Genomic DNA, 26900 nt, shown 5'->3' with positions numbered 1-26900 from the left:
CTTTTTCCACAGTGCTAATTTGTTTGATGGATCGGACGTCTTCCATCATGTTTGTACATATACTTTAGAAATCAGAATTAACAAAATAATATATACTTTAAGCAACAGCGCCTAATTTTTTTATTTGTAGAGAATCTGATAAAAAAATCATTAAAACAGAAAATGAAAAAGGTAAAATGTTTTACAATGAAAAAAGATGATTTAAAGTCCTCGTGCAGCACTTGACTTCATTGACGGTAAGTGGATTAAAAACCCGCACCGCTCAAGGCTAGATAAAAATCCTACGGGAAAAATCAAAAAATGAGTCCAGGTAATTCCTGAAACGAAGTCGGAGGGCCACTTCCTATTCCCAAAACAGGGACTTGCGCCACTTGTGCGCGATCCGCTTTCGGAATATCTCTCTTTGAGAGGGCATTGCAGGGATAATGAGGGGGTCCTCCGTGTGACAACGACAGAGCTGGAAGCGCCTAATTACAGCCCGGGGCTTCCATGTTGACGTGGGATGGGCGACCCATCTTGATTGGCAGCCGAAATGTGGGTAATCATGGAAATTTCGCTTCCCGTCCCTCGTTCCAGCAGCAAATCTCAACCTATCATCAAGTTTCGAGAGAGGATATGACCTCAAAGCGACGTCAACGAGTTTCGCCAAGCGAAGGCGTGAGCCCTCCAGAATTTTTTTCTTGCTTTCTTAATTTCAGCTTTCATGTAAAATCCTTCTTCACCTTTTTATCAGACACCTGGATGGAAGTTTGTCAGGAGATAAACACTAAGTGAGCTTTAGGTGGGATGAGGGCCGGTATTTTGCCTGCCGGCGTCCGTTTGGCTGACTTTCCAGAGTTTACACAAGGGAATACGGAATATAGGCTTCCGTTCCAGGGTTATTATTGGAGCACTGAAGTTGGTTTTTATATTGAATATGTCGGTGCTGTGGAATTTCAAAGTATTCAGGTGACTTATGCTGACGTGTTTTGAGAACACTCATGAATAAAATGCGTCAATAGCGGAAATCAGCTTCTATTGAAAATTTTATCACCTTTAAAAATGAATGTCTTTATTCTTTTAGGCTATTTAATTAAAACTAATGAATTTGTACTACATGACTGCTTCTAAATTCTCGAAACTATTTTTTTCTCATTTTTTTTATTGCTAATGAAGAAATGTATAGTTAACCCATTGCACTTGAATGGTGCCTCTCACTCACCATTCAAGACGGTGAATCATTTTAGTCTTATTTACTTTTAATTCTAATCCCCTCCTGGGGGGGCACTTCGAAATGAGGATGAGATGCTTCCGGCATGGTGGTTGGATCTCGCCACCCTGGAGGGTACACTAATAGGTGGGAGATCCGATTCCTCCCATCGATGACGGGACGTACTTCCTTCGGGGAGGGTTGTACCGTGGCAGGTGACGGCCCTTAGGACTCAACCACAGTTCTCGCCAATGTTGCTGTTGCGGCGGTCCGGTCATTCAGTTTTTATAGTTTAAATCCGTGTGCCTTCGTGGCGGGTCGGAGAGTTAGATGGCTGACTTACTTTTAATTCTGATTTTTTAAAAATGCCTAAATAATGGTAAGAAGATGTAGAATAATTTTTCCGTAAAATTGAACTTAAAACTATAATATTTATATATTTCTTAGCAATAAGCAAGTCTTTGGGCTAGCTGAATAATTATTGCATCGAATTACTTTTCTAAGCTTAAAGAGTTAAATCGCTCTTTTTAAAAAACTGTTTTATGTTATGCTCAACCAATACTACTTTGAATGTTAATGTTTTTAATTATTTAAAATTGTACATATCAGTTAACTAAACGGCAAATTAAATGAATATAACGAATATACAACGTGTAAAAAATGTTATTTTCAACAACAAACTAAAAAAAAATTGCAGGAATAATTTATATTTGTAATATTAGCACATTTTTAAACAGGAGATTTTTTTAATAAACTATCAGAAATCACAAAAGACATTCCTATTTTTTTTATTCTGTCATGACATTAAAAGCAAAAAGCAAAGTTGTTTAAAACCATCGAATTATCATAAAGAAGTTTGCGATTATGAATTCTAAACTTTAATCAATTTTGAATCTACAGAAAAAAATAACTTCGATTACAATCGAACTATTATTTAAAAAAACCTCTAGTTAATGGTTTCACTCGGGCAGTCACAATTTGAAATTTTTGCAAGCATATTGGAGAGGTTTCATTGAGTAGACAAGATTCATCATCGTAAAATTTTTTTGTTTGTTGCGCAATCTTAGAAAATAATAATGATAAATAAAAAATAAACTGGGGAATTCGAATTCTTCCATGCTAATAAAATAAAGGAAATGCTAATTAACATAATAAACTTCAGATTGATAGATAAAATGAAGCATTATAAACATTCATCGGTTTCGTACGACTTTTTAATGCGTTCGCTGTCACGACTCACGTCTGATATTCGGCCATCTACCAAGTTAAGATGATCCTTTCTTTTCTTTCTTAAAACCACAGATGGATGGTTTGGTACAATTACATATTATCTGTAACATTTAGGCGTTTAATCCGGCACTGAATGTGCTAAGATTTTTTTTTAAAAATAATATTAAAGTTCACCGTCAGTTACTTAAATGTTTGTAACCACTTGCTATTTCAATTATTAGGCGGTCAATTCCCAGTTAGCTAGCGGTACTGTTCTCCACGGAATTTCTCGTAGTCTTTACAACATGGCACATTTTGTATTTAGCTTCATTGCATAGAGATGGGAAAGAAACCATGTATGTATTTTGAGCCTCTTTCCATGAATTGATTACTTTCAAAACTTGGTATATATCTACAGTTTGATCTCAAAATAACATATCGAATTTATTGTTGCGTTTCCAAACAAATGCGACATAAAAAAATAAGTGGTAGTAGTTTCCCTGAAACTTTCTCGCATATTCTCAAATAAATCTCTCGCATATTTTAACAAATATATTTTATATCAATTATAATAGCCAAAGCTAAAATTGACTAAATAAAAAACTTAAATTAAAACTTAAAAATTAAAACTTAAAAAATGGTATAATACATTTGACGACTTATTGTGTTTAAAAAATTACAACTAATGTTTTTAACCTAATCAGCCCTTCGTATACTTGTTGGAGGTATTTCGTACATTTTCTCCGAAAATAGGCCACACAAAACAAAACAATGTTGAAGAGAATCACAAAATTCTATTCAACATCAACACTCTGGCCGTCCATATATAGCATACAAGTCTGCTGAGCGTCTTGAAGCAGGATATTCCTTCTTGAACACTTTTCCAACTTTCTTCCACCGATTCATTTCATCTTCATTTATTGTTTTGATAATATTTAACAGCATGGCTGAGATTCATGTTTAAGTAACAGCTGAAATGAGGATCGCATTTATTTACACTTTGGAAGAGAAAACACATGATCATGTTCTATAATGTTTCCAAATCTTGTAGCTAAATAGTGCGTTTTTTGGGAGCTGCATAAAAGAAATATTTATATAAGTATTAATCGCACCCCATTGACAAACATCTGTTACATCAGAGCCTAATAGAGTGTGACCTTTGGCGATTAATCGCTAGGATGAGATTAATACGCAAGTACCAAAAAAATCGAATACGTACTTTAAACACTCCCCCCCCGACCAAAAATATAACAGAACTATAATTATAGTCATAAGAACACATGCCAAATTTCATATATGTAAGTTATTGCATTTACATGCTTGTGAAAGTACAGACCAACAGATTGTCAGTCATTTGGAGGATGCGGTTAAACATTTGATAAAAATCCACACTTAAGACGTTAAAACTGTTGACAAAATTACGTTTACCGAAGAACCGTCGTGTAAGGGGGTCTGTTGCAAGTTAAATCCGTGATGCCAAACGTCCTCCCGCTGGTGTGGTGTAGAGAGGGGGGGGGGGGAGGTGCCAACTCAGGTGTCGTCCTCGTCATCTGACCGCGATTCAAAATGACGAGGTCCGTCCCAAAATAGCCCTAGTGTTGTTTTACAACGGGACGTTAATATAACTAAACTAAGTTAGGTTTCTGAATTATCGCGTTTATATGCACGCGACAAACACTCATCCCTAGATAGATTTTGTGAAAAATTTATCTACACTTTAGATATTAAATCAGTACACCAAATATTATCATCTACCTCTCTTCGTTTTGTAGTTTGGTTCCTGTTTTATTTACATACGGGCAGAAAGACTTCCTCAGAATGAATTTCGTTCAAAATTGGATATACAGACAATATACCGAAATTTTATGTATCTAACTCAAAGCCTTTTTGAGTTGCCATGATAAAAGATAGAATTCCAAAAATTAGTTTTTCTGAGTCAGATAGATCTGCAATGTGCAAATTCGCCAAAATCTCGAGTTCGAATTTTTGACTATTACAATATTATCTCTTTGTACTAGAGAAAACAAAAACAGCACAATATACTTTGACGGATTTTGATATAGATCTAAAATTTGTAGTTTAAAAAAACATGACAGTTTTCATCTATCTAGTTTGCTGTTCTTCAGCTATCGTGTTTTCATGTACACAGACATCTCTTAAAGGGACTTTTCTCCAAAATCAATAAAGATCTAATCTTTGCATTGAGGCATCATACTATGTTAAATCATTTTAGCATGGTGCATATATATATAATTTTGTTACTATATTTGCATATTATACTTAGATATTTGTTTAATGGTTAGTTCCCCTCTCTCTGTCTAAATTAGGAAGAATGCATAAAACATAGAAGTTTTTCAAAATTTCTTAATGATTGTAATAATTCGTCTTTTGCACTAGAGAAAATAAAAACAATCCATATATTTAAAATAATTAAGAAACTCAAAGAACCAGTTCCCCTAACTCTAACCACTTGTTCCCTTAAGGCAAGTTTTATTTCATATTAAAATTCTGATAAGCCTGATCTTTGAATAAGATGTCAAAGGATGTCTATAACCTATTAACGGCTCTTTTCGATGGAAATCTCAGAAGTACTATTTCACAATACATTTTTTTATGGGCGAAAACTTGGGTAGCTACCAATCAGAATGTAATATGTTTATTGTGCAAATACAGTCTTAAATAGCATTTTTATTTGGTGTGGTAAGAAACAGATTATCAAAGATAGCTAAGGGTATTAATGTTATAAATTAATTAAATTAATGATGTTACTATTTTGAGCGCGCAACCTTATAAAGGCAAATAAATAAACCGTAAGAATTTAATTTAAAATCAGAATACAGACAATTAACGAATTATTGCACAATCAAAAGAAGTAAATTAACAAGTTAGCAATGCCTTTAGCTACTAAAATATTTAAGATATCCACTTAAATGAAAGCATTCAAATGCTAATTATATGAAATGGAATGTCCGTTTTTTGTTTGTTTAAATCATATATAATTCCACGCTCCTTCATAAATTCGAACGAAATTTGAAACATATATTTCTTAGAACCTGTAAGGATTAACTATATTATTAAAAAATTGCTACACTCTTGAAATATGATAAAAAGACTATGTTTTTCTCCATAAGTTCGGAACATTATCAGAAAAATGTATTTTTTTTTTTTTTACACCATCTTAAAATCTATAGCCATTCTCAATAACGTCATTTTCATTAACAAACAATTTTTAAAATATAATGAATAAATTTTTCCAAGTTAATTTGAACTTTTTCCGGGAATGAATAGAAAAATTGTACGACATAAAATTATATGCGTTCTGCTTTTTCTTATCTACATACAGAACGAATAAACGCAGTTGTAACGGCGGTTACAGTGGCAAGTGCTAAATTAAATTGCATGTGCAACTAAATCATTAATAATAGGAGTACTAACAGTCTCGCAAAGTGTAGTCTTCATGAAGTTGGAGGTAAATTTTAATTAGATTCTGTTAATTATTCTATCAAAAGGCACTTATATATGAAATACGATACTCCAAATGGATGAAAACTCAGTATTGCGATTTAAAAGTAATATTTTCACTACGTACATACATTAACTCATTTCTTTGAGCTCTACAACCTTACTTTCTCCGGAAAATATCATCTTTATTTCCTTCAATTCAAAGATGATACACGTTGCACAAGAAAGAACAGAAAATCTAAAATAAATAGTCATTTGTGTACATATGTAGACATCTATACATGTATGTCCGACCTTTCATCCTAAATCATTGGGCTGAATTCAACCGAATTTTACATACTTATTACCCAAAAGAAGGAATGCCGTCAATTTTTCAAAGTAAAAATAAATAAATAATCAAATATTCAATTAATTAGAAATTAGCAAAAAATGTCTTTTTTTTATACTTTGAATTACTCTTACTATTTTTTAAAATTCCTTTTTAATACGTATTTTGACAATGCTATCATTGGTCTTAAAATAGGATTTAATCACGCTTAAAATTATGCTTTAATCACTCAAACGAAGATAAATGATCTTACACATCAGCATTTGTGAAAAAGAATTTGCAAAACTAATATAATAAATATTAATTACAGTTGGAAAAAAATTAGCTGGCGGTGTTTTTTTTTTTTTTTTTTTTTTTTAAATCGTCTGATTTAATTCATATCTAATTTTATTAAAAAAAGATGATAAAAATTTCAGACAATAAAAAGATTTTGTATATTATAAGATTTTATGTGAAAATAATTTTTGCAATAAAAAATATTATACATGAGGTGATTTTAATTCCGGGAAATGTCGGGTATATCAACTAGTTATTTACACACATATGCATGTTCGTCATCTGATCCTAAACAAATCGGCTGAATTCAACCAAATTCTGCACACTTATTACTTAAGAGAAGGAATATTGTCAATTTTTCAAGGTACAAAAAGTAATCAAATATTCAGTTAATTAGAAATTAGCACAAATTTTGTCTTTTTTACACTTTGAATTACTCTGTCATTATTTTTTTAAGTCTCTTTTATTTTTATACGTCTTTTGAAGATGCTGAGATTAGTTTTAAAATAGTAATTTTTAAGACCAATTCACAAGGATAAAGCTTGAAATTATGCTTCAATCAATCACTGAAGGCGAAGATTACGTTCTTTCATTTCACCATTTGTGAGTAAAATTTGCAAAGCTAATATGACAAATACTAATACCTCTTGGAGAATATTAGCTATCGGTATTCAAAAATCGTCTGAATCTATTCATATCTATTTTTATTTAAAAACAGACGATAAAAAGATTTTGTGAATTATAATATTTTATGTAAAAGTAGTGTGCATGAAGTGATTTTAATTCCGGGAAATGCTGGGTATATCAACTAGTTATTTATATTCGCCAAGTGTAACAAATTTGACTACCCCCCCCCTTCTTGCAAAGAATAAGGTTTGTGTTGAAAAGATTTCAACACAACCTCTTATTCACTGCCCAGACTGTTTTCTCCATTTATTACCAATTTCTGAATAAGAAATGTACCTGAACTTCGGAGGGGGTCAGAGTTTCCGCGCACAAATTGGGAAAACAAAATAAAACCACGGGCAACAGAAAATGGTTATTCTTCTTGGGCGTTCCATTCACTTTGCTAAAGGAGAACAAAGAAAGCCAGAGAAAAACCTTTTCCCAAAGTCACGCCAGTTTAGAGAAGCAGAATCATGTATCATAAATAAGATTATTAATGGAAGGAAAACAATGGATCGTTGTGAGCCAACTGAAATTTATGCTTCTTGGTAGAAGGGAATGCAGCTATCAGAAGAAGAAAATTCGAACCTACTTCGTGCATCGGGAAACAAAGGGCTTATATGTGTCTACTCTTCGTCATTCGTAAGTTCCGAAATAATATATGTGACGTATTTCATTTTGACATTTATTTGCAAGATATTTTTATAAAAAGAGACGTTGTGCGACGGTGTTCCATTCGTAAAAAACAGACATTCGATCTCTGAAATTTGAAGTTCATCTTTTGTCTAAAGCAAGCTTTACCAATCTATAAGGGCTGAGCTTGACAGAAATTCGAAGTAAAACTTTGAGGTACCTGATGTAGCTTTTAAAATAAAAACAAAAACCGTGCATAAAAACATTTTATTAAAATATTAAAAATACTGTTCAACTGATGTAACAACTATATTTAACAAAATACAGTACACTCCCGAGTATCCGGCCTAATGTGGCGTATGGGTAGGTCGGATAACAAAAGAGCCGGATAGATCGGAGTTCTATGAACTCATTTTTTTGGCCACCAATAACGGAAAACAAAGTTTTTATACCAAAACTCACAGATATAATACGTATTTTCACTTTTCTTATTGAATACTAAGTCCTCCATTTGTCTCAAGCAACATAAATATAAACGTCACCGTAGCCAGGAGAATCATAGAAGCGGTTGCTGATAATTTGTCGAATTAAAATAGGAAGCTCTGTACTGAAAGTTTAGGCATGTTTATATACTGCACTGCGAACGTTTCAAGAATTTATTACAGAAAAAGTAAGTTAAAGGATATAAACTGTTCATATTTTAACATAAATTCTGTAATGCCCAATATAAATGCAGAAAACATAAACAAAACATTAACGCAAATCGTAGGCCTAATTCTTAAGGAAATTGACTCAAGCAGATTTTATTTTTCACTGAAAAATGATGCACAAATATGAAAATGTAATCCTGAGATAAGAGTTAAAATGAACAGTTTTTAGTTTTTGATAAAATAGCCGAATAGCAGCGAATCGGATAATCGGGAATGTACTTTTTTGTCCCCCCCCCCTCTATTTTCACCGAAAACACGTGTTTATTGGAAAGTTTTGGAAAAAGGCTTCAAGAACTCTAGAAGAACATTAAATGTATCTAATTCTCGTCAATAATAATAATAAAAAAAAAAGGTTTTAGAAGTTATCAAATACAAAACATTCATTTTTCTGTTAAAAAATAACTACGAATGCATTGCCAACCCAATATGGTAAACGAGGCTGTATCCATATTTATCAATTAGTTATTGTTAATCCGGAAAGTTTTTAATGGTGTAATTCAGGACGGTCAAATGAAAAGAAATTTGTGTAAAAAAAAGTTGAAAATAATTTAACGAACAATAATTCGTATTTTCCTCTTATTTTTGAAGAAAATTAAACATTTTCGTATTATTTATATTTTTAGATGTAAAATCAAATTATACTTCATCTCTTATTCCATATAATTGAAGGTTTTTTTTTTTTTTTTTAAATTCTTGAGGTGTTACTTTTTTTAAAAATAAAACTGGACTTAGGAGATTACACATAATATTTTGTATGCAAAACAGCATCGGTTCAAAATGCGCTAATAAGTGATTACGTAAAATATTTTCTGCGTCATGTTCCTTTAGACAAAACTAATAAAAATAGTAATTTATGAATAAAATAAATTGAATGCAAAAGCAATTATTGGAGAATTCATGTTCAAACTTACTTACACTGCGCGTTGTAAAAAAAAAAAAAAAAAAAAAAAAAAAATCACTTGTTGATCACTAGTATATTACTGCAAGTAAAACTTTATTCCGATTGACTTGACAGAACTGAATTTAGTTAAATATCAAATTCTCAACCTAAATCTCTATCAAGTACTATTATCGATATTAATTACTAATGTTAAATCATCAAATAAAACGTAGAAAAATTTTATTCACTGTTTTCTACAAAGGAGTGGGTAAAAATTGAAAAAAATTTTTTAAACTGCATAAAAAATATGACATTAAATTTTTTTTTTTTTTTTTTAATGTTTATAGTTACTAGCAGCAGCCTAAACTGCATGGTGTTCCAATGAACATAAGACAAATTGATATTCAAGTATGGTTAATTTTCATTTAGCATATTATCGATGAAATTTTATTATACACAAATGCATAGGCATAGTATGGATATTAAAAGGCCAAACCATTATATTACAATTAACAATTAAGTTAATTTTAAGATCGAAAGCTAATTTAATTCCATTAACTTCCGAACATTCAACGTTCCAATAGAATTTTTATCTCTGTATGTGATTAGTTTGGTAAGAATAATAATTATTTAATTTTTCAGAACACATCATACGCTACCATTATTTGAAATAAATTATTTGAATATCACAATATTTAAAATATTTTGCAACAAATTCAACTAAAAATTAAAAAGAAGGTATTTTTTAAAGAGTTTAAAGAGGGTTTATAGATTAAAAAATATAAAAAAGAGCTTACCTTTTCTAATTCTAAAAGATGAAACCTTAACACTTGAATTGCTTGAACCATCTAGAAAAAAAAGAAAGAACTAAATTAATTCAACATTCAACACTACAAAATACTAAGCAAATGAAAAAATGTTACAAAAAAAATTATAAAATTTATTAAAGACTTTCATGCTAGAAAAATAAAATACCATTCACAAAGAATATTTTAGATGAATATATAAAATAACCATGATATTAGGATTTTCAAAACATGTACTTAGAAGTAAATTTTTCAAATTGCTGTTGATTTGAAACAATCGAAATACGTGCTAGCAATTCAAAAGTTTTTTTTTCTCTTTAAACTGTTGAAAATAAGACTATTAAGACTTTAATAACCAACTATGCCTTTTGAATTTTCCTTAATCATCAATCATTCCGTAAGCCTCGAAAAAAATTAAGACTTTATATTTCGATTTATAATATTATATATATATTGCACTTTAATTCCTTATATTCTTAACAATAAAAGGTATTCTTCAAGTAAAAATAAAGTATTCATATTCTTTAATACATTTTTTGGAAAACAAAACATTTGAGAATAAAACTAACAAACAAATATTAAAGCTTACTTTTGATTATTTTTCACTTTTTACTTCTATGTTTGCAAAAATTGAGTTTATATTATAAAGCTTAATGTTTAAAAAGAAAAAATATATAATCTTAAGATATAGTTAACAGAAAAAAATTAATGTTAAGTAGATGTTTGAAACTTTTAAAACGTTATCGTCTGCAAACGATTTAACATATTTCAAACTTCTTTTATTTGCACGACAATTCCAAGAATCATAAAAATTGTTAATATATGAGTACTATATTCTGCTGTGTATTTAATATTTTTACTGAAACAGACATGCTTTTTAGCGAATTATAAAATTCCTAAATGTTACCGTAATTCAAAAGTAAAATGGGAAAAAAAAAGAAAAAAAAAAAAGATTTAAGTTTTGATTTCCTGAAATAATGTTTAAGAAAATTGATCACAATATTTGAACGCAATTTATTATTAAAAATATTAAAATATTATCTTTCTCAATTTAATTATTCTTTTAAGTTTCCAATTTTTTGTATGGCAACATTCGCCTTTTAAAATTCCAACACACTTTTGACTTTTGGGACTGAAATCTCATTTTTTAAATTAAATATAAATTAAAATTTAAAATATGAAATGTTTTAAAATTTAATTTTATTATTTATTATTATAATTTTTATATTTATAAAATATTATATTTATTTTATTAATTATTTATAATTTATTATATTTATAATTACTTTTTATTAGGTTTTACTATTTATTTGGCTAGTCGTTAAATGAAACTTTTGGCAAAGAAAATTTATATGTATCATAAAATATCGAATAATTTATGAAGTTTAAATAAATAATTAAAATTTCGTTTCTTTCTCTCTTTTTTTGAAATACTCGTTTAATACTTTGATATAATACGAAACAAAACTCTAAAATCCAAATTACACGATTCAAAACTTTAGAGAGAGGAGGGGGGGGGGAGGTGTCTGCTAGCAAAAATGTAAATTGGAAGTATCTAAGAGAAGAGGGAGGTTTCATTTTATATGTTTATAAAAATGCAGGTACATATCCAAGAAAATGAGTAATTATTTTTTATCCTCTAAGCAACTATCCACTAAACAACTATATAATCGCATCTTGTTTTCCTATTCGTTTGCGTAATTGCTCACTTCTAAACTAAGATTGAACAAATATTTACCAAACAATCTTAATTTTAATGGAAGTTTTTTTTTTAAGTTGATATCTAACCACAGATGTAAGTGGATCAGGAGGCTGAACAAATGAGATTATTATAATAATAATTGAATAGTAAGAAATACTTGTTAATACGAATAATTAACTAGAAAAACATGTATAAGTAACTAATAAAAAACACCATTTAATATGAATAATTGTTCATAATAATAAACACTCGTTAACATGAATAATTGCTTATAATAATAATAATAAAGGGTAAAATAAATAATAATAAAAAAATGAAGATTAGACATAACAACAGAATATTATTTTATTCAAAACATTTTCTTCCACTAAGGTACTTAAACATTTGTAAAATATAATGTATGCAAATACAGAAAACATATTATATTTCATTACAAATGCTAATAAATAATTAGATTCGTATCAAAAAGCAATTCACTAATGATCCAAATATAGCTGAAAACATGATGAAGTAGATTTTAAATTGCTATTAACAAATCCGGCATTTTCTATTTTTGTAAAGTTTCAGAAGATAAACAATCTACCCACTGACTGGAAAAAATCAACCAATGGATGGTACGTTTATACTCCTTTCCGCTCTTTTAATAAATATCATTCATTAAAAAGGACAACTTTAACTGTTTCTTTGTTAATGTAAAACAGAATTTTTAATCTAAGCCAAATAATTAACGAAATAGACTTGTTATGAAAATTAGAAATGTTGCTAGTCGCACACAATATGAATACAAGAACTGACTTAACTATCGAATTAACAAAACCTATGATACAAGTTATATATTCTCGAATATATAACTTACGCATCAAGAATATATTCTTATATTCTTTTATTATTTTCTTCTCCTACTTTTAAGAACTGTGAGAGAGAAATTCGGACAAACACAAAAACACAAGATATTATCCAGAGAATACTTACTATACTGTCTAATTCTTGGTTCGATGTGTATATGGGTTTATTCTCTCTTATCTGAAAATGAGAAAAAGGGGGGTAAGTGGGGATGAGGGATAGAATATAAGATTCATGTACTTACAAGACTGTCCAACTCCTCGTTGGAGGTGTAGTGGATATTTTCTGCCATGATCTGAAACAGACGAAACCAATTCAGCCCGGTATTCCACATAATGCAACATTTTCTCCTCTATTCACCCGTGAAAGCATTTTGTAAAATAACCCTTAAAAAGGCAGGGTTGTTACGACAAAGATCTGCTCTCCTTTTTATACTCGAGTAAAATATAGATTAAAGGAACAGATATTACATGAAGTCGGAAAAAAATTAATCAGAATTGAGCCGTTTAATATAGTTATCCACTGTATATTAAAAGAATCAGGAATATTGTATTATGAAATATCTAGAAGACCAAGCTTCGCTCCGCAGTTTTTTTTTTTTTTTTTCTTTTTTGTAAAATTGTATTTTTTCGTTGAGAATGTTTAGATACGCATTACATATGAATATTTTTCAATCTTACCTACATATAAGCTGGTCATAAAAAATAAAAATATTATTTTACTTATCATTTAAATAAAAAAATAATAAATGCCTTAGTTTAACATGTTTTTCGAAACAATATATTTTTAAATTTTACTATGGTAAAATTGAATCTGAGATGGCGCTGCACGACCTTAGCACGAAAGCAGATAGAAAAAGGTTCTAATAGTTAGTTATAAAAAAAAAAAGAAGTCTTATTTTTTCGTGCGTAAAATCACGTCTTTTTTTTTTTTTTTTTTTCTTCTTCAGAAAAGACGCCTATATAGATTTTTTTACTTACGCATTTATATTTAAAGTAAAAAGAACGATTAGCAACACATGCGTCGTTCATGTTGTTCTGAATACTGCTTAATGTAATATATTTACTTAGAATATACTTATTCTAATAGTTACAAATAAAAAGTTATTTTGTGTGTGTGTTTATGCGTGTGTGTGCGTGCGCGTATTTTTTTTTTTTTCAGAAAAGACATCTATATAGATAAAAAGCAAAACTTGATCTAAATATAAAATTTGTTCCAAATCGTTACAGCCGTTTCCGAGATACACAAAATAAATTTATATATATACAAGAATTGCTCGTTCAAAGTTGTAAGATAAAGACTGGTCGATATTCTATATATAACTTGATATATCCGGTGTTATTTGGGAATAGTATCCTTTCATGTATAATATTTTAATGCAAAAATTATCTTATACAAAATATTATAGCATTAAAAATCTAAAAATATCGCCTTGTTTTAATTAAAGTTTATCAATTGAACCAGACGATTTTTAAGAAAACCATCGATAGCTAATTTTCTTCATAAATAATTAGCATTTGTTATATTAGTAATAGAGGTTTTGTTCACAAATGCCAAAGTGTTACAAAGAAGCCTTCGTTTAAGCAAATGGCCTAAGTTTAATTTTAAGCATGGTTAAATCACTGCTTTAAGACCAAAAAGTATTGTAAACAATTAAAATAAGAGAAATAATAATAATAATAATAAAAATTAGTTGCAAATGTAATTTAAAATGAAAAAAATATCAATTTTTAATTGAATATTTAACTAATTTTTGTGCTTTAAAATGTTGAGTCTACTCATGCTATTTTCTTATATAATAAGGACGATAATAAGCTTGGATGAATTCGGTCCAATTGCCAAGGTGTATATTCACATAAACATAATGAATTATTTATATTTTATTTGAAAAGAAAGATTTCTCAACAGCTAAATTTTAAGGATCAGGTCATTTCTTCAGAAATTTTTTTTTGTGAATCATTTCTTCTTAAGTTAAAAGAAGAAAAAAAAAGCAATGGGTTCTATGCAAATACAGAATAAAAATTTTTAAACTATAATTCACCCTGATTAATCTGTTAAATTCAAAAACTGAAAATACGATTAATCGTTAAAAAAAATGAACATTTCTACAAGCAAAAGATTTTTTTAAAAGTTTGATCGATTTAACCACAATTTTCACTTCTAATAATTACATGCATATGCGAAGAAATTTTCGTAATGTCAACAATATAAATCAAATGACAACAACAATAATAATATTAAAGACGATCAAGGACTTTTTTGCTAACCAAATGATGGTAACAATACTTTATCCTTTTGGTTATTATTACACATAATTAACCAGAAACTATTATTTAAAAAAAATATTTTTAATTAATTTTTAAGTTTAACTCCAAATTTTAAGTGAACTAAGTTAGTTTAACTCTTAAAATTTACTCTGTACTTTTCAGCATGAACGACTCATTATCCAAAAAATTGGGCATCCAGGATCAAAGTATCAAAAACTGAGATAGTTCTGACTAATCTTGGTGATCTGGCAGCTTTAGACAAATTCTTGTATAAGAGGACATAAAGCCACACTAAATACAGATTTTAAAAATCAATATAGCGAATTAAAATTTATATTTTGTAACACTACAGAATACAGCCTTTTGTTCTTATTGTCTTTTTACTATTTTAAAAGCATCATTACTGTAATCCAAGATGCTCAGCTAACAGCCACAGGTAATCTTCCTACTCTTCAGACTAAACAAGATTAAATGTTAAATTCAATACACATGTATGAACTGAAATCTAAATATATTCCACACATATTCCAAATTACTTAAATGGGCATAAGTCTTTTAAATCCTATTGAAGTGTGCTGTATTTGTTTTAACAAAGGATAGGTTGCAAACTTTGCACGGGAGAAAAACTTCACTTATCTGACGATTATATTAGCAATATTAGATTCTTTTTTAGCCGTAAATAACTTAATTTCTAAATCTTTTATCGTTCTTTATTGTTTAGAGAAATCTTGTTAACAATCACCATAGAAAACATATAAAGCGTTTTTGTAAAACTACGCAGTAATAGCATTGTTACATGGCATCATTCCGCAAGAAATCTGTCCAGTATATGAATGAAAAGTTATCCATCTGACAACTGAACCTTAGTTTCCATCTCTATAGAGAAAATGCTAATGTACGCAGCGCAGAAACTGCTCTTATTACATGTGTCGAATGGCAACAATCGAAGGTAAACGAAAGATTGCACGAACATCCCAAACTGCTATACTAAACGTTTTATAAGCTGCACTTAATTCAATGTTTTGCTACTTAATGAAACTGCAAAATAATATTAGAAATGCTGAGGAAAGAATATGTAAAAGAAATGAAGAAATAGGCGTCATAAAATTTAATCGGGAGGATAAATAAGTCTCTAACATTACCAGACGGGGATATCTATGATTTAAATATGGAAATCTTCCAAAATTTTACTGATAAATTAAAAAAAAAAACATTATTTTTTAAAGATATTAATTTAATTTCTGTACAATGTTTTATTTTTAATGTTAAGATGAAATTCAAATTCATTCCTCAAAATATTCATTTGCAAGCTTTTGTCAAAGTTAAAATTAAGGTAAAAAAATGCTTACTTAATCTTCTCTTAGGCTAAACTAGTATCTTTTCTTAAGCCTTCATTTTGCTTATTATATACACTTTTTAATAATCATGCGTTACAATTGGGTTTGGGTCCAATTAAACTCGAGTTTTTAGATCTGATCAAAACGGGACAGAATTCTTTTTAAAAAATTAATATGCATTCCGCATTAATATTGAACAACTTAAAAAGTCAATCTGGGGCGAACAAGCTGGTCATCAAAGACAGCTAGTTCACTAAGCTTGGATTCTCGCCCATTTTTGCATTCTATATGCCGAAAGTCACGCGATTACATCCGCTTCAGGCTCAGCTTTATCCCAGCTCATCTGCAGCCATCTATAAAACTGATTATATTTTGAAATGATTTCCAGTATAAATGTTTGAATAAATGTTAGAAATTTGCACATTGAAGACTAATGAAATCACAAAAAGATAAATAATATCTTTTGCAGTGATCTAACCCGCACTCAGAATAATTTCTTTTGTTATACCGATAGAATTTTTTTTAAATCTTAATTATTAGAATGGTTAATAAGAAAAATTCGCCAGTGAAATAAAAAACACCATCAATCAAAATTAGTGACAGTTCGAGTTGACAATCCACAAAAAACTGCAAGTGGCCAATGTATTATATAAGATAAATAGGCGTTTCTATTAGGGTATAATCCAAGCAGAGCAAATCTATTTCCACGAGATTAAATAACTTCCATTTTAAATTCATTTTTCTTGCACTGAGATTTAAAATAAAATATCTTTGAAACACATGTATCATTTTTTAAAACACCTATATATTAACAATGTAACTAAGCGAAGTGATCAGCTACGATTTATTTATTTTACTGCAACCTTGAGTTGTCACTAACTGCAGATGCGTTTAAGAAATGAGGATGGCAACTATTTTTTTCTGAAATCATTTCAAGAAATTAAATCATTACTTGTAACTTCACGTTTTGATTCTAGACTAGTCAATAAAGAAAATAAAACTAAAATATAGTTTAAATTTCTACTCAACACCATAATTGGTACTCTCATCAAACAAGAAAATAGCTAATCATTTCTTTCACACGCTCCTCTTCTTTGAACCACATGCCTCCAGGCAGAATGGAAATTAGATCGCTCACCTGTTTGGCGAAAACGGCGATATCCTCATTGAAGGACTCCGACGAGCAGACATCTCCCCCAGCTATCCCGGGTTCTCGAGGGGTGCACGTGGCCAGCTCGCATTTCTCGAATATCAGAGCCAGCAATGGAAAAAGTGGATGCCTGCAGAAAGAAGAATAAATTCATGAGACACATCAAAATGTAAATGAGAGCTAATGTTATAGAAGATCGTCTTAGAACTTTTCGAAGATAGTGTTGTACATTCGATGAGGTTTAATTTTAACGGACACTTGTCTACGCAGTCAAACAGCAATATTTATGAAGAATTAATTTTATACATTATGTCAATTCATGAAATAATTTGATATGTACGAACATACACATAAATCACAACGGTAACATCATACATGCTGTGTGATCAGCCATTAAAGTGTTAATAAAAGAATCTGCTGGGACTAAGACATTTCTGTTCTTCCCAGTTAAATAAAATCAGTCCTTGTCAATTAATAAATTAAATAATAAATTCAGAATTAATATGTTGTTCCAAATAAAATCAGTCAATCTTCATGCACTATTTTGATTCGCTATTAAACAGATGTTAAAATTTTCCTTATTGGCATATTTTAATGTAACATTATTAACAATATTACAAGGAAATAAGGCCGCATGCTCATCTTTTCTCTTATTTGCTGCTTATTTAATTTTAAAATTATCTTCACCACATTATCTTGATGTATCTGTCCGTCCTTTCTGTGAAGGGCTATTCCTCACAGAGTACAGTTTAAAAAGCAGATGCAAGTACAATGGTTTCTATTAATCCAGCAATGGGAATGCGAGAAGCGGAACAGTATTTACCATTTGCTTGGCGCAGCATGGACATATATGGCTCTTGCGCCAAAAAAAAAAAAAAAAAAAAAAATTCCCCGAATTAACCAACCAGCGAGAAACAGAGCTGTGTATATTGCTGGATCAGGCTGTCCCAACGTTCCCAATGGTGGTTAAAAGGTGGCCTTTTAATTTTATACGGTAAAACAATTTTACTTGAAAGTATAAAATCATACCTTCGTTTTGATAAAAGTTAAACACTGAACGATAAGCAAGCCTGTCAGTATGTTAGACATATAAAGTATTTTAGTACCACCGATTGGCTAAACTTACAAATTTGTTGCTCGAGGGGGAAAAAAACTTATGTTTAAGATCCAACAGAAAGTTTGAGCATACAGAAACAGAACCTCCTTCAGGTAATCATAGTACTATTTCAGAATTAGAAGGACTGAAGATGAGACATCTGTTTGCACGAAAGAAGCTGAATTTCTTCTCAATTACTTATTTAAATTATGAATTAATTTTATGGCCAGGTGTCTATTTTTCACTATTTTGACCGAATAAGCTGATGACCCACGTAGTTAATGATCCAAATAGACGGAATTGACTGTATATTTATCATAATCGGGATGGTCAGAGTTAAATATATAGCAAAACTGAAATCACACATGAATTCTAAGGGAGTCGGCTTTTTAAATCTCTATTAAGATGAAAGTCTCTGCGTTGGCACTCTACAGACCAGACCAATTGAGTTAGAACGTTCAAATTTGGTACGCGTATATTTTTGGAAGGTGAAAATGCGCATCCAAAGAAATTTTTCTGAAATTTTAATTAAAATTTTAAACAAAAAAAAAATTAAACAAAATTTTGACATTTTTACAGCGATAGCTTCCGAAAATATTATTGACCAAAAATAAAGTTTACACTGTTTTAAAATCTAAAAAAAGAATTGTTTTTTAAAATTATATTAATTTAAGCGTCATATGAATTTTTCTTGAATTTTCGCAATTTTTAAAAATATTTTTCTCATAAATTCCAATAAAAGATTAGATTGTTGCCCTGAAATTCAAACCATTTTGAATATTTCATCAAATATTTAATCGCTTAATTTCCTTCCAATGTTATCTAAAGAAGGATTTTGTTTAATATTTGTGTAGTTTTGAGGGGAAAAAAAAAAAAAAAAACCCTGGATATTTCGCAAGTTTAACAAAACTTTGTTGTTACGGGACTGTTACTATTAGTCTAACATAATGATGTTAGGCTGTGTCCATAAAACTTGAATAAAACAAAATAACATAGCTTTAATGTCAAACATTTTGGCGAAAACATGGACATGAAATTATATTCAAACGATTTAATTGATATTAAATACTTGAAGGGACTAATAATGAATAAATTTGGTTCTACTTTTTCAATTTCATGTATAGAGAATCTGCTGGTATTAATAGTGGCTGTATGCAAAAATTCTGGAGTCAAATTAATAGTATTAACTTGCATTTTTGGCTACGCATTATTGGAAGCTTTGATATTTAATAAATTAAAAATCTGGTCAATTGAATACAAGTTTAACTGAATTTCCTTTCAAGTTTGCAAATTAATGTATTTAACTATTTTATTATTATCTTACTTTTCATTAACTAATTGTTCATTAACCTATTTTATTTTCCATTTATAAGTATGAGTGAAATAACCAATACTTTTTCGTCTGAAAAACAAAACACCGCGGTAAAAGCCACTTCTGACAAGTAATGACACGATATCAATATTTTAATGAAATCACATCTTTTTGAATTTTTATCTTCCATTATTTTTCTGAGGGAAAAAAAAATTACAAGCTCAAAATCAAGCACGCATAAAGCTCTTTGGCGGAGAAACGAACATTTCGAAACTGATTCCTAAAACACAAAGCCAGGTTTCACTGAAATTCAATCTCTCATCTTAATGATACAAAGGCTATTAAAACACAAAAACAGGTTGTGTTAAACGGAAATAGCTGTACCCGAGGGTGACTGACCAGAATTCCATTTGATATATTTGCATCCAAAACACCGAAGACTATAAAAACACATAAAATCTCGTTTTCCTGAAGAGTTTATTTATGATTTTCTTTTCTGGAACAAGCATAACCCTGAATTCAACCGCGAGGCATCCGCCGAATTCGAGGACGGTTTATGGCACACATCAAGTTTATAACCATAGATCTTTATTTAATAAAGTGTCATTGAAGCACCGTTTCGCGAATGCATCATGGGAAGTTTGTTTCGCCAGTTACCATCAGATCACATCCTTTACCCTTCGTGTCACCCATAAAAAGAAGAGCCGCTCTTGGAACCGTTCAATAAAACTCGAAGTTTACTATCGAAGATACAAAAAAAAGTATGTCACAGAGCAGCAGCATTAATAATTCAATGGAGTTTACGAATATTTTGACAAAATCAAACATTTTAAATGGAAATAAATTTATTTTTTTGTAGGAAGCATGTTAAGATATTCATGAAACAAAGCGTAGCTTATTTTAGATACAGGTTTTTGTCCATGAAAAAGGGATATAAAATGAAATGTATGCACATTTTTACTGACTGAAGAGGACAGAACCATAAAAAATATACTGTCACAAACATTAGATATTAATGAGTATAATTTGGATGAATTATGACATTAATAATTCAACAATCATAGAATTATATTATTAATTCAACAGTCAAAGAAGCAAAAACGAAAAATCTTTTCCCGTTTAATAGACAGTCATTTATGGTTAATAATACCGTAATAGCAATAGACACGTCACCGATTCTTTATTAATTCTCCATTAATTGCGATCATTTTCATTCTTCCGCCATGCATCTAACGGATATAAAATCTTTTCTATGATATGCTGATTCGTTTTTTTCTTTAAAGACAAATATTTCAAATGAAAATGGAAATGAGCTGGAAATTCAAGGTGGGCTAAAAATAGCTAACACATATAGATTGCATACGTGTCTATTGGCTATTGTAAATCATGAGAGGTCAAATAAATACAAAAATTTCCAGTCTGTCTCTGTTTATTAACTGATCAGTAACATCTCTTATCTTTATATCTTTTAATAATCAGTGATGGACTTAGCAATTTGCGGCTCTAAGCAGTGGAAATTATAAGGCCGCTCTTTTGATACGATGGCCAATTTATTTTCACATTTAATTTGACATTTTTAAAACAATCAACATACTAATGATTTATTTAAGTCACATTTTTATTTCAATAACTTTGTGACAATATAAATACTTTTATTTATTTTAAAATTACTTATTTACGAATAATAAAATTGGAATATTAACCTAATTATTAGTTAACGATTTTTTTTTTCTACCTACAAGCATTGGCATTTCATTATGACGAAAGTTTTCAATCATTTGTCAGAAGCGGTAATCTTCATACCAACGGACCTAGGCAGATGCCTAGATTAGTCTTGCTAGACGGAAATCTCACTGTTAATAATAAAGGAAAATGTGCGCATGTTATATTTCTTCACGACTATTTTTAATTTTTATATTTAAAATTAAGATTTAATTTCGCAAGTAATGGAGAAATCATTTTAAAAGTGTATTGAGTTTCAGCAACTATCTTCAAATCATTTTTATAATTTGAAGTTTTATCATACGAATAATTTGATTATTAAAAATAAGTTCAATTTTTAGTTGAGATGAAAAAAATTTGGAAGATGAATTGAAAAATGATAGCTTTAAAAAAAATACTGGTTACAAGACTGTTCAAATTGGGGGGGGGGGATTACTTGTGGCTAGATATAGAAGTGTTTACTTCTCATTTTTCATAAGATCTTTGAGAATTTTTATATTTTGAAGATCAGGGAAAATATAATTAATTTTATTAGATTATATCACTTTTTCAAATTCCTTCATATATAAATCCAAGGTATGAAATATTTCCTCATACTCTTATTCCAGTCTACAGTAACTCCTTAATTTGTGAAACAATTTCATGCCTTGGAATTGAATTATTCTAACACTGATTCAATACAATTTTATTGATAGTAAATATATTGACAAATACTTTACTGCAAGCGAAATAAATAGAATGAAACTTAAATCATAAGCTAATCTATTATTTTTAAAAGTTTAATCGAGATATTATTAATAAAGTTATACAGAACAAATTCAGTCAATTGAACAAAGTTTAGCAATTTCTTGGAAATAATTTTTTTATATATATTTTTCCTTTTAATTCTTTTTCTCAATTTAATTTTCTTTTTCTGTGAAATAAATCGCATTTCAAACTAACTCTTTAATTTACAGTTTGTTTTTTTTTAAATTTCCAAAGAAAATATTTTTGGCATAGGGTTATTACATATAACAGAAAACACAAAAAAATTTAAATAGAATTGCGATATTGTTAAACTGAATTTAATGAACGTATTGCATTTTTTAATACAATGTTATCTTTCACACATGAAATTATCTAAAGCAATTGTTTTTGAAACAGAAATACAATAAATTTTACATGCTTAACAGATAATAATTTCCTACATTTGGGGCATTTGCACCATTATATATTGCCAACTATACCGGAAAATGTCCAATACCATCTGTGACCCATGTGTGAATCACAAGATGGTACGTAAAAGCTGGAGATTTCTGACATTTCTTACGCACTTATTCACTTGTATCTGACAATGTATTCCATGTTTTGTTTTTTTCCACTTTCTTTCAATTGGGGAGGAGTTAATTTACACCGTACTTCCACAAAATTTCTACTACCTCTGCTCAGAATTCCCATATAGACATCAATTTGGCCATCTGTCTTTTTTATCTTCTGGATTTAATTACTTTTTCATATAAAATCAAAACAGTTACATTGTCAGATCAAACAAGACAAAATAATATATCATTTTTTACTTATTATTTTTATGTCATTCAACAACTATTTAAGAGTTCATCCCCTTCAATGTGCTTAACTTATGCACAAATTACAGGCAGTCTAATCTATGGAAATCGTTTTGATTTGATTTCCTACAAATTAGTCTATTCTAGACAATAGTAATTTTATTGCATTATTATCAGTCTTTCATGATACTCTCTCATTATTTACAAATCCCAAAATGAACGAATGATTATTGTCATTTTCTTATGATACTTCTAATCTAATATAGCGTATAGAAGTAGACAAAAAATTTCTATTATAATAATAAAAAATGCTATATCAAATTTGTTACGGCATACAGTGATCTAATATAACGCATTAAATTGTTCGGCAGTAATAGAAATTATTTAAGTACAGGAAGTAGAATATTTCGTGCTCAGTATGATTAATTTCAAAACTAACCTTTTTGATAATCTAAAATAAAATTAATAGTATCGATAATATTTTACTTAAAGAATCGATAAAAGTACTGCCATATATCCGACGCTTTTGACTAAATGCCATATACGTATTTACCAAGGTTTAGACTACCATAGATGTAGATTTAAGGACAATTTTCAAGTGACGAGGATGAATCAATGTGGTATTCCATTCGTCAATTTAATTCCCGAAATTCCTCCCCGTGAATAGATGTTTCAGCTTTCACAGACGGATCGCATATTAATTCAATGATTACATTCCACATTTAGTGAAACCGATGTTCTATCATGTCAGTCTTCTAAACATTTCAGCATTTGATCATCGCTTTAGAATATTGTTTCATATTAATATTCCATTACACGATTAAAAACGCCGTGCTCGAAGCTGGAGATATAAAAGTGTAGTCAATCTGTTATAAGCATTCGAGAACAGCGCAGCTTTAATTGATTGAAAGATCGACATCATGGTTTCCCTCACCCCTTATTTTTTGAACTGGTTGTCCCGGTAAAAATGAATCAGACTTCCAAAAGAATACCAGCGAAACTCGCAAGTGGGATCTTCTTTATCGATCTGATTTATCTCTATCCTCTGAGTAGACTATTTCTAGAACTTCAACAGGTGTAATATGCGAGGCGCGCTGTGCAGACGAATCCAGAAAAATCGAATGTGAGAAATTCCGGCATTTTTTTATACATATATTCTATATATATTCCATACATTTCACTCTTTCTATGCAATTCGTGAAAGCGTAAAATCTCATCTCATCTAAAAAATTGGCTTCGTTGAGTAAGTGTGAAGTTTTCAGATACATCCTCACTACTGCCATCTTTATTCCCCTTCTTTAGGATTCTAAAAGCAGATGAATTATGATTTTGCAAATTAGTAATAATATATAATCAGTTTTTATTTTAAAAAAATCAGTATGTTATTTTCATGAACTCTCGTCTAAAAAACTGGGCTTGGATGAGAGATTGCTTTATAAAACGAGTTCATTTGATTTGCCCTAAGATATTCGACGCATGAAGCCTTCGTGATTCTGGCTTTAGGATGAATAAATCATTGAATTCCAAACAAATGCTGTTTTTTTTAAGGAAATAAATTATAAATGAATTATTTTCTTTATCAAAATTTATTATTTCACTTTAATAATTTGCACAAGCATAAGACATCTGTTTTCAGAACTATACAGAGTTTAACAAAAAGTCAGGAGCGAATTTTGATCCAGAGATCTTTCACTAACTCAACGGAGCTCTTGACTTAGACTTCAGCCACATGCTAAAGGGAAAAAACGAAATATACAAAAAAAAAAAAAAACGAATGCCTAAAAATTTTTTTTTTTTAAAAATCAGACATTTATAAATATGTCTGCATTTTTCAAATCTGCTTTCCTTTGATTCATCTACATAGGACAACACATAAATTGTACCTACTGGAACCCTAGTCATGGCTTACAAGGGATGGACATGAATCCAATCGCTGAGGGATTGTAGATAAACTCTCTTTCTAAATTTGCGTTTGAGGGGACAGATAAAACATCGGTTTAAAATGGAATACGAAACCAAACTAAGCCTGTACACTGAACAATGAAAAATTCTTCAGTACAGGAAAAACTACTCACTGACTGCCTCCTAGGTGAAGTTTTGTAAAAGGAACCGAGAAGTTAGTAAATAAAACGATCGTTGTTAGACATCCTCAAACAGTCCTTCAGGACTATGCAGTTCTTAACAAACTTCCTCAAGGAAATAGCGTTATAAAATGGGTAATATGATGTCGCAGATTGGCATAATTCATTTAAATGTATGGTGTAGTATGGCATGACAGAATTGAAGAAAGGAACTGCAAAACAAAACAGCAATAACATATTTAGTTCATACTTTAATCAAATATTCATTAAAATTATTAAATTTTCTTATCACAAATATATATTTTTGATTAACAAAAGCAATACTTTCAGAAAAGCTATCTTTGTTGAATATAAATATTAGATGAAAAGAAAATCATTTAAAAGGAGAAAGGATTAACCAATGAATTCGACCGGCCACTTTCATAATCTTTATTTTTAATACTGGATTGTCAGAAATATTTTCACTAATGTTTATTCGTTTTTAATACTGAAAATGAATGCTCGGCACTAACTATGGTAACATGAATGGTAAAAATACATAAGAAAAAATCTTGACTATGCAAAATGATTATTTCATAATTAGTAGAGCTACAAGTTCATAAATAGGCTTTTAAGATTTTTCTATTTAAGAGTAGATTAAAATCTTTTTTTCAGCTGTGGAGAATTAGGACAAAAACGGTGATTATGCAATTATGTAGCCTCTAATCGAAATCACTGACTTACAATTTGCCAATCCCGGCATCATACCCAGCCACCAGTGAACGAAGCATACTGTCGATACTGCTTCGTTCACTGGTGGCTGGGTGACCGGCTTTATATACCATACAGTTGCATTTTGAAGATTTTAATACACCAGAACGACCAAGCACTGAATTATATTCAACTCCGTTTCCGAACGGAATCTTGATGCACCTTGCTGATATTATCACGTAGATACTTTAGTGTGGAACGCAATGACACACACAAGAAGTAGAGCTAAACCAATTTATTAACACAACTCTGAACTGAGATCTTCTGCTTTTATACTAGCAGGTAAAATTCCAGAATACTTTTCTGGAGACAGTAAGAAAAGTCCAGAACACTTGTCTGGTAAACTAAAGAAATGTCCAGAATCTTCTGGAACATGAAATAAAGGAAAACATAAAATCAAGGATTTAAATATTTACATATACTATGAATCGCACTGTCCCTAGCAGGATTCGAACTTACGATCTCTTGATTATGAGACCAGTGCCACGACCTTCTTCTGTCTTTCTTCAATGCGGCAATATGGTGAAGACTTGATGCACCTTGGATGATAAGCCGAATAGTATCAAACTCTACTTAGTACAAATAATTGATGCTATCACAGAATCAAGTCAATTAATTTAAATTCGCTCTCAGTCATATTAACCAAAGATTTCATTGAATGATATCATCTTTCTTCGTCGAAATAAATAGGGTTCTAGGCAGATCGCATTACATGATCACACATGAAATTATTCCATCCGGATATTCCAGTTACTCACAGTAGTCTGAATGGTAGATGTTCCGGTTGTTTCTCTTATGGCAGTGCCCATCTTCACTCTTGACAAAACTTTCCATACACATAGCATTTACTCATTACTCTTCGAAATCATAACTATTTGGAACCACTATAATATGATTTAAACTATTCCTATTAGATCATCTGCTATTGATGAAAAGT

General features: G+C 29.9%; 1 protein-coding gene across 3 annotated transcripts in view; it reads right to left on the bottom strand.

Annotated features, from left to right (window-relative positions):
• The window catches only part of LOC129963171 (homeobox protein Meis1-like), a 133886-nt gene that overhangs the window by 85912 nt on the left and 21074 nt on the right, over nucleotides 1–26900 (bottom strand). For 2 of the 3 annotated variants that reach the window (XM_056077309.1, XM_056077311.1), the window contains exons 2-4: nucleotides 17447–17588; nucleotides 12834–12884; nucleotides 10151–10201 (exon numbers count right to left, since the gene is read on the bottom strand). In XM_056077309.1, the coding sequence (XP_055933284.1) occupies nucleotides 10151–10201; nucleotides 12834–12884; nucleotides 17447–17588 (244 nt within the window). Of the gene's footprint in view, nucleotides 1–10150; nucleotides 10202–12833; nucleotides 12885–12948; nucleotides 13000–17446; nucleotides 17589–26900 lie in introns of all 3 variants that reach the window. The other variant, XM_056077310.1, reaches the window with a different exon arrangement.

The sequence above is a fragment of the Argiope bruennichi genome, chromosome 3 (assembly GCF_947563725.1).
Source record: "Argiope bruennichi chromosome 3, qqArgBrue1.1, whole genome shotgun sequence".
Lineage (NCBI taxonomy): Eukaryota > Metazoa > Arthropoda > Arachnida > Araneae > Araneidae > Argiope > Argiope bruennichi.
Note: the sequence above shows the minus strand (reverse complement) of the source record. Positions and strands in the feature narration are given on the sequence as shown.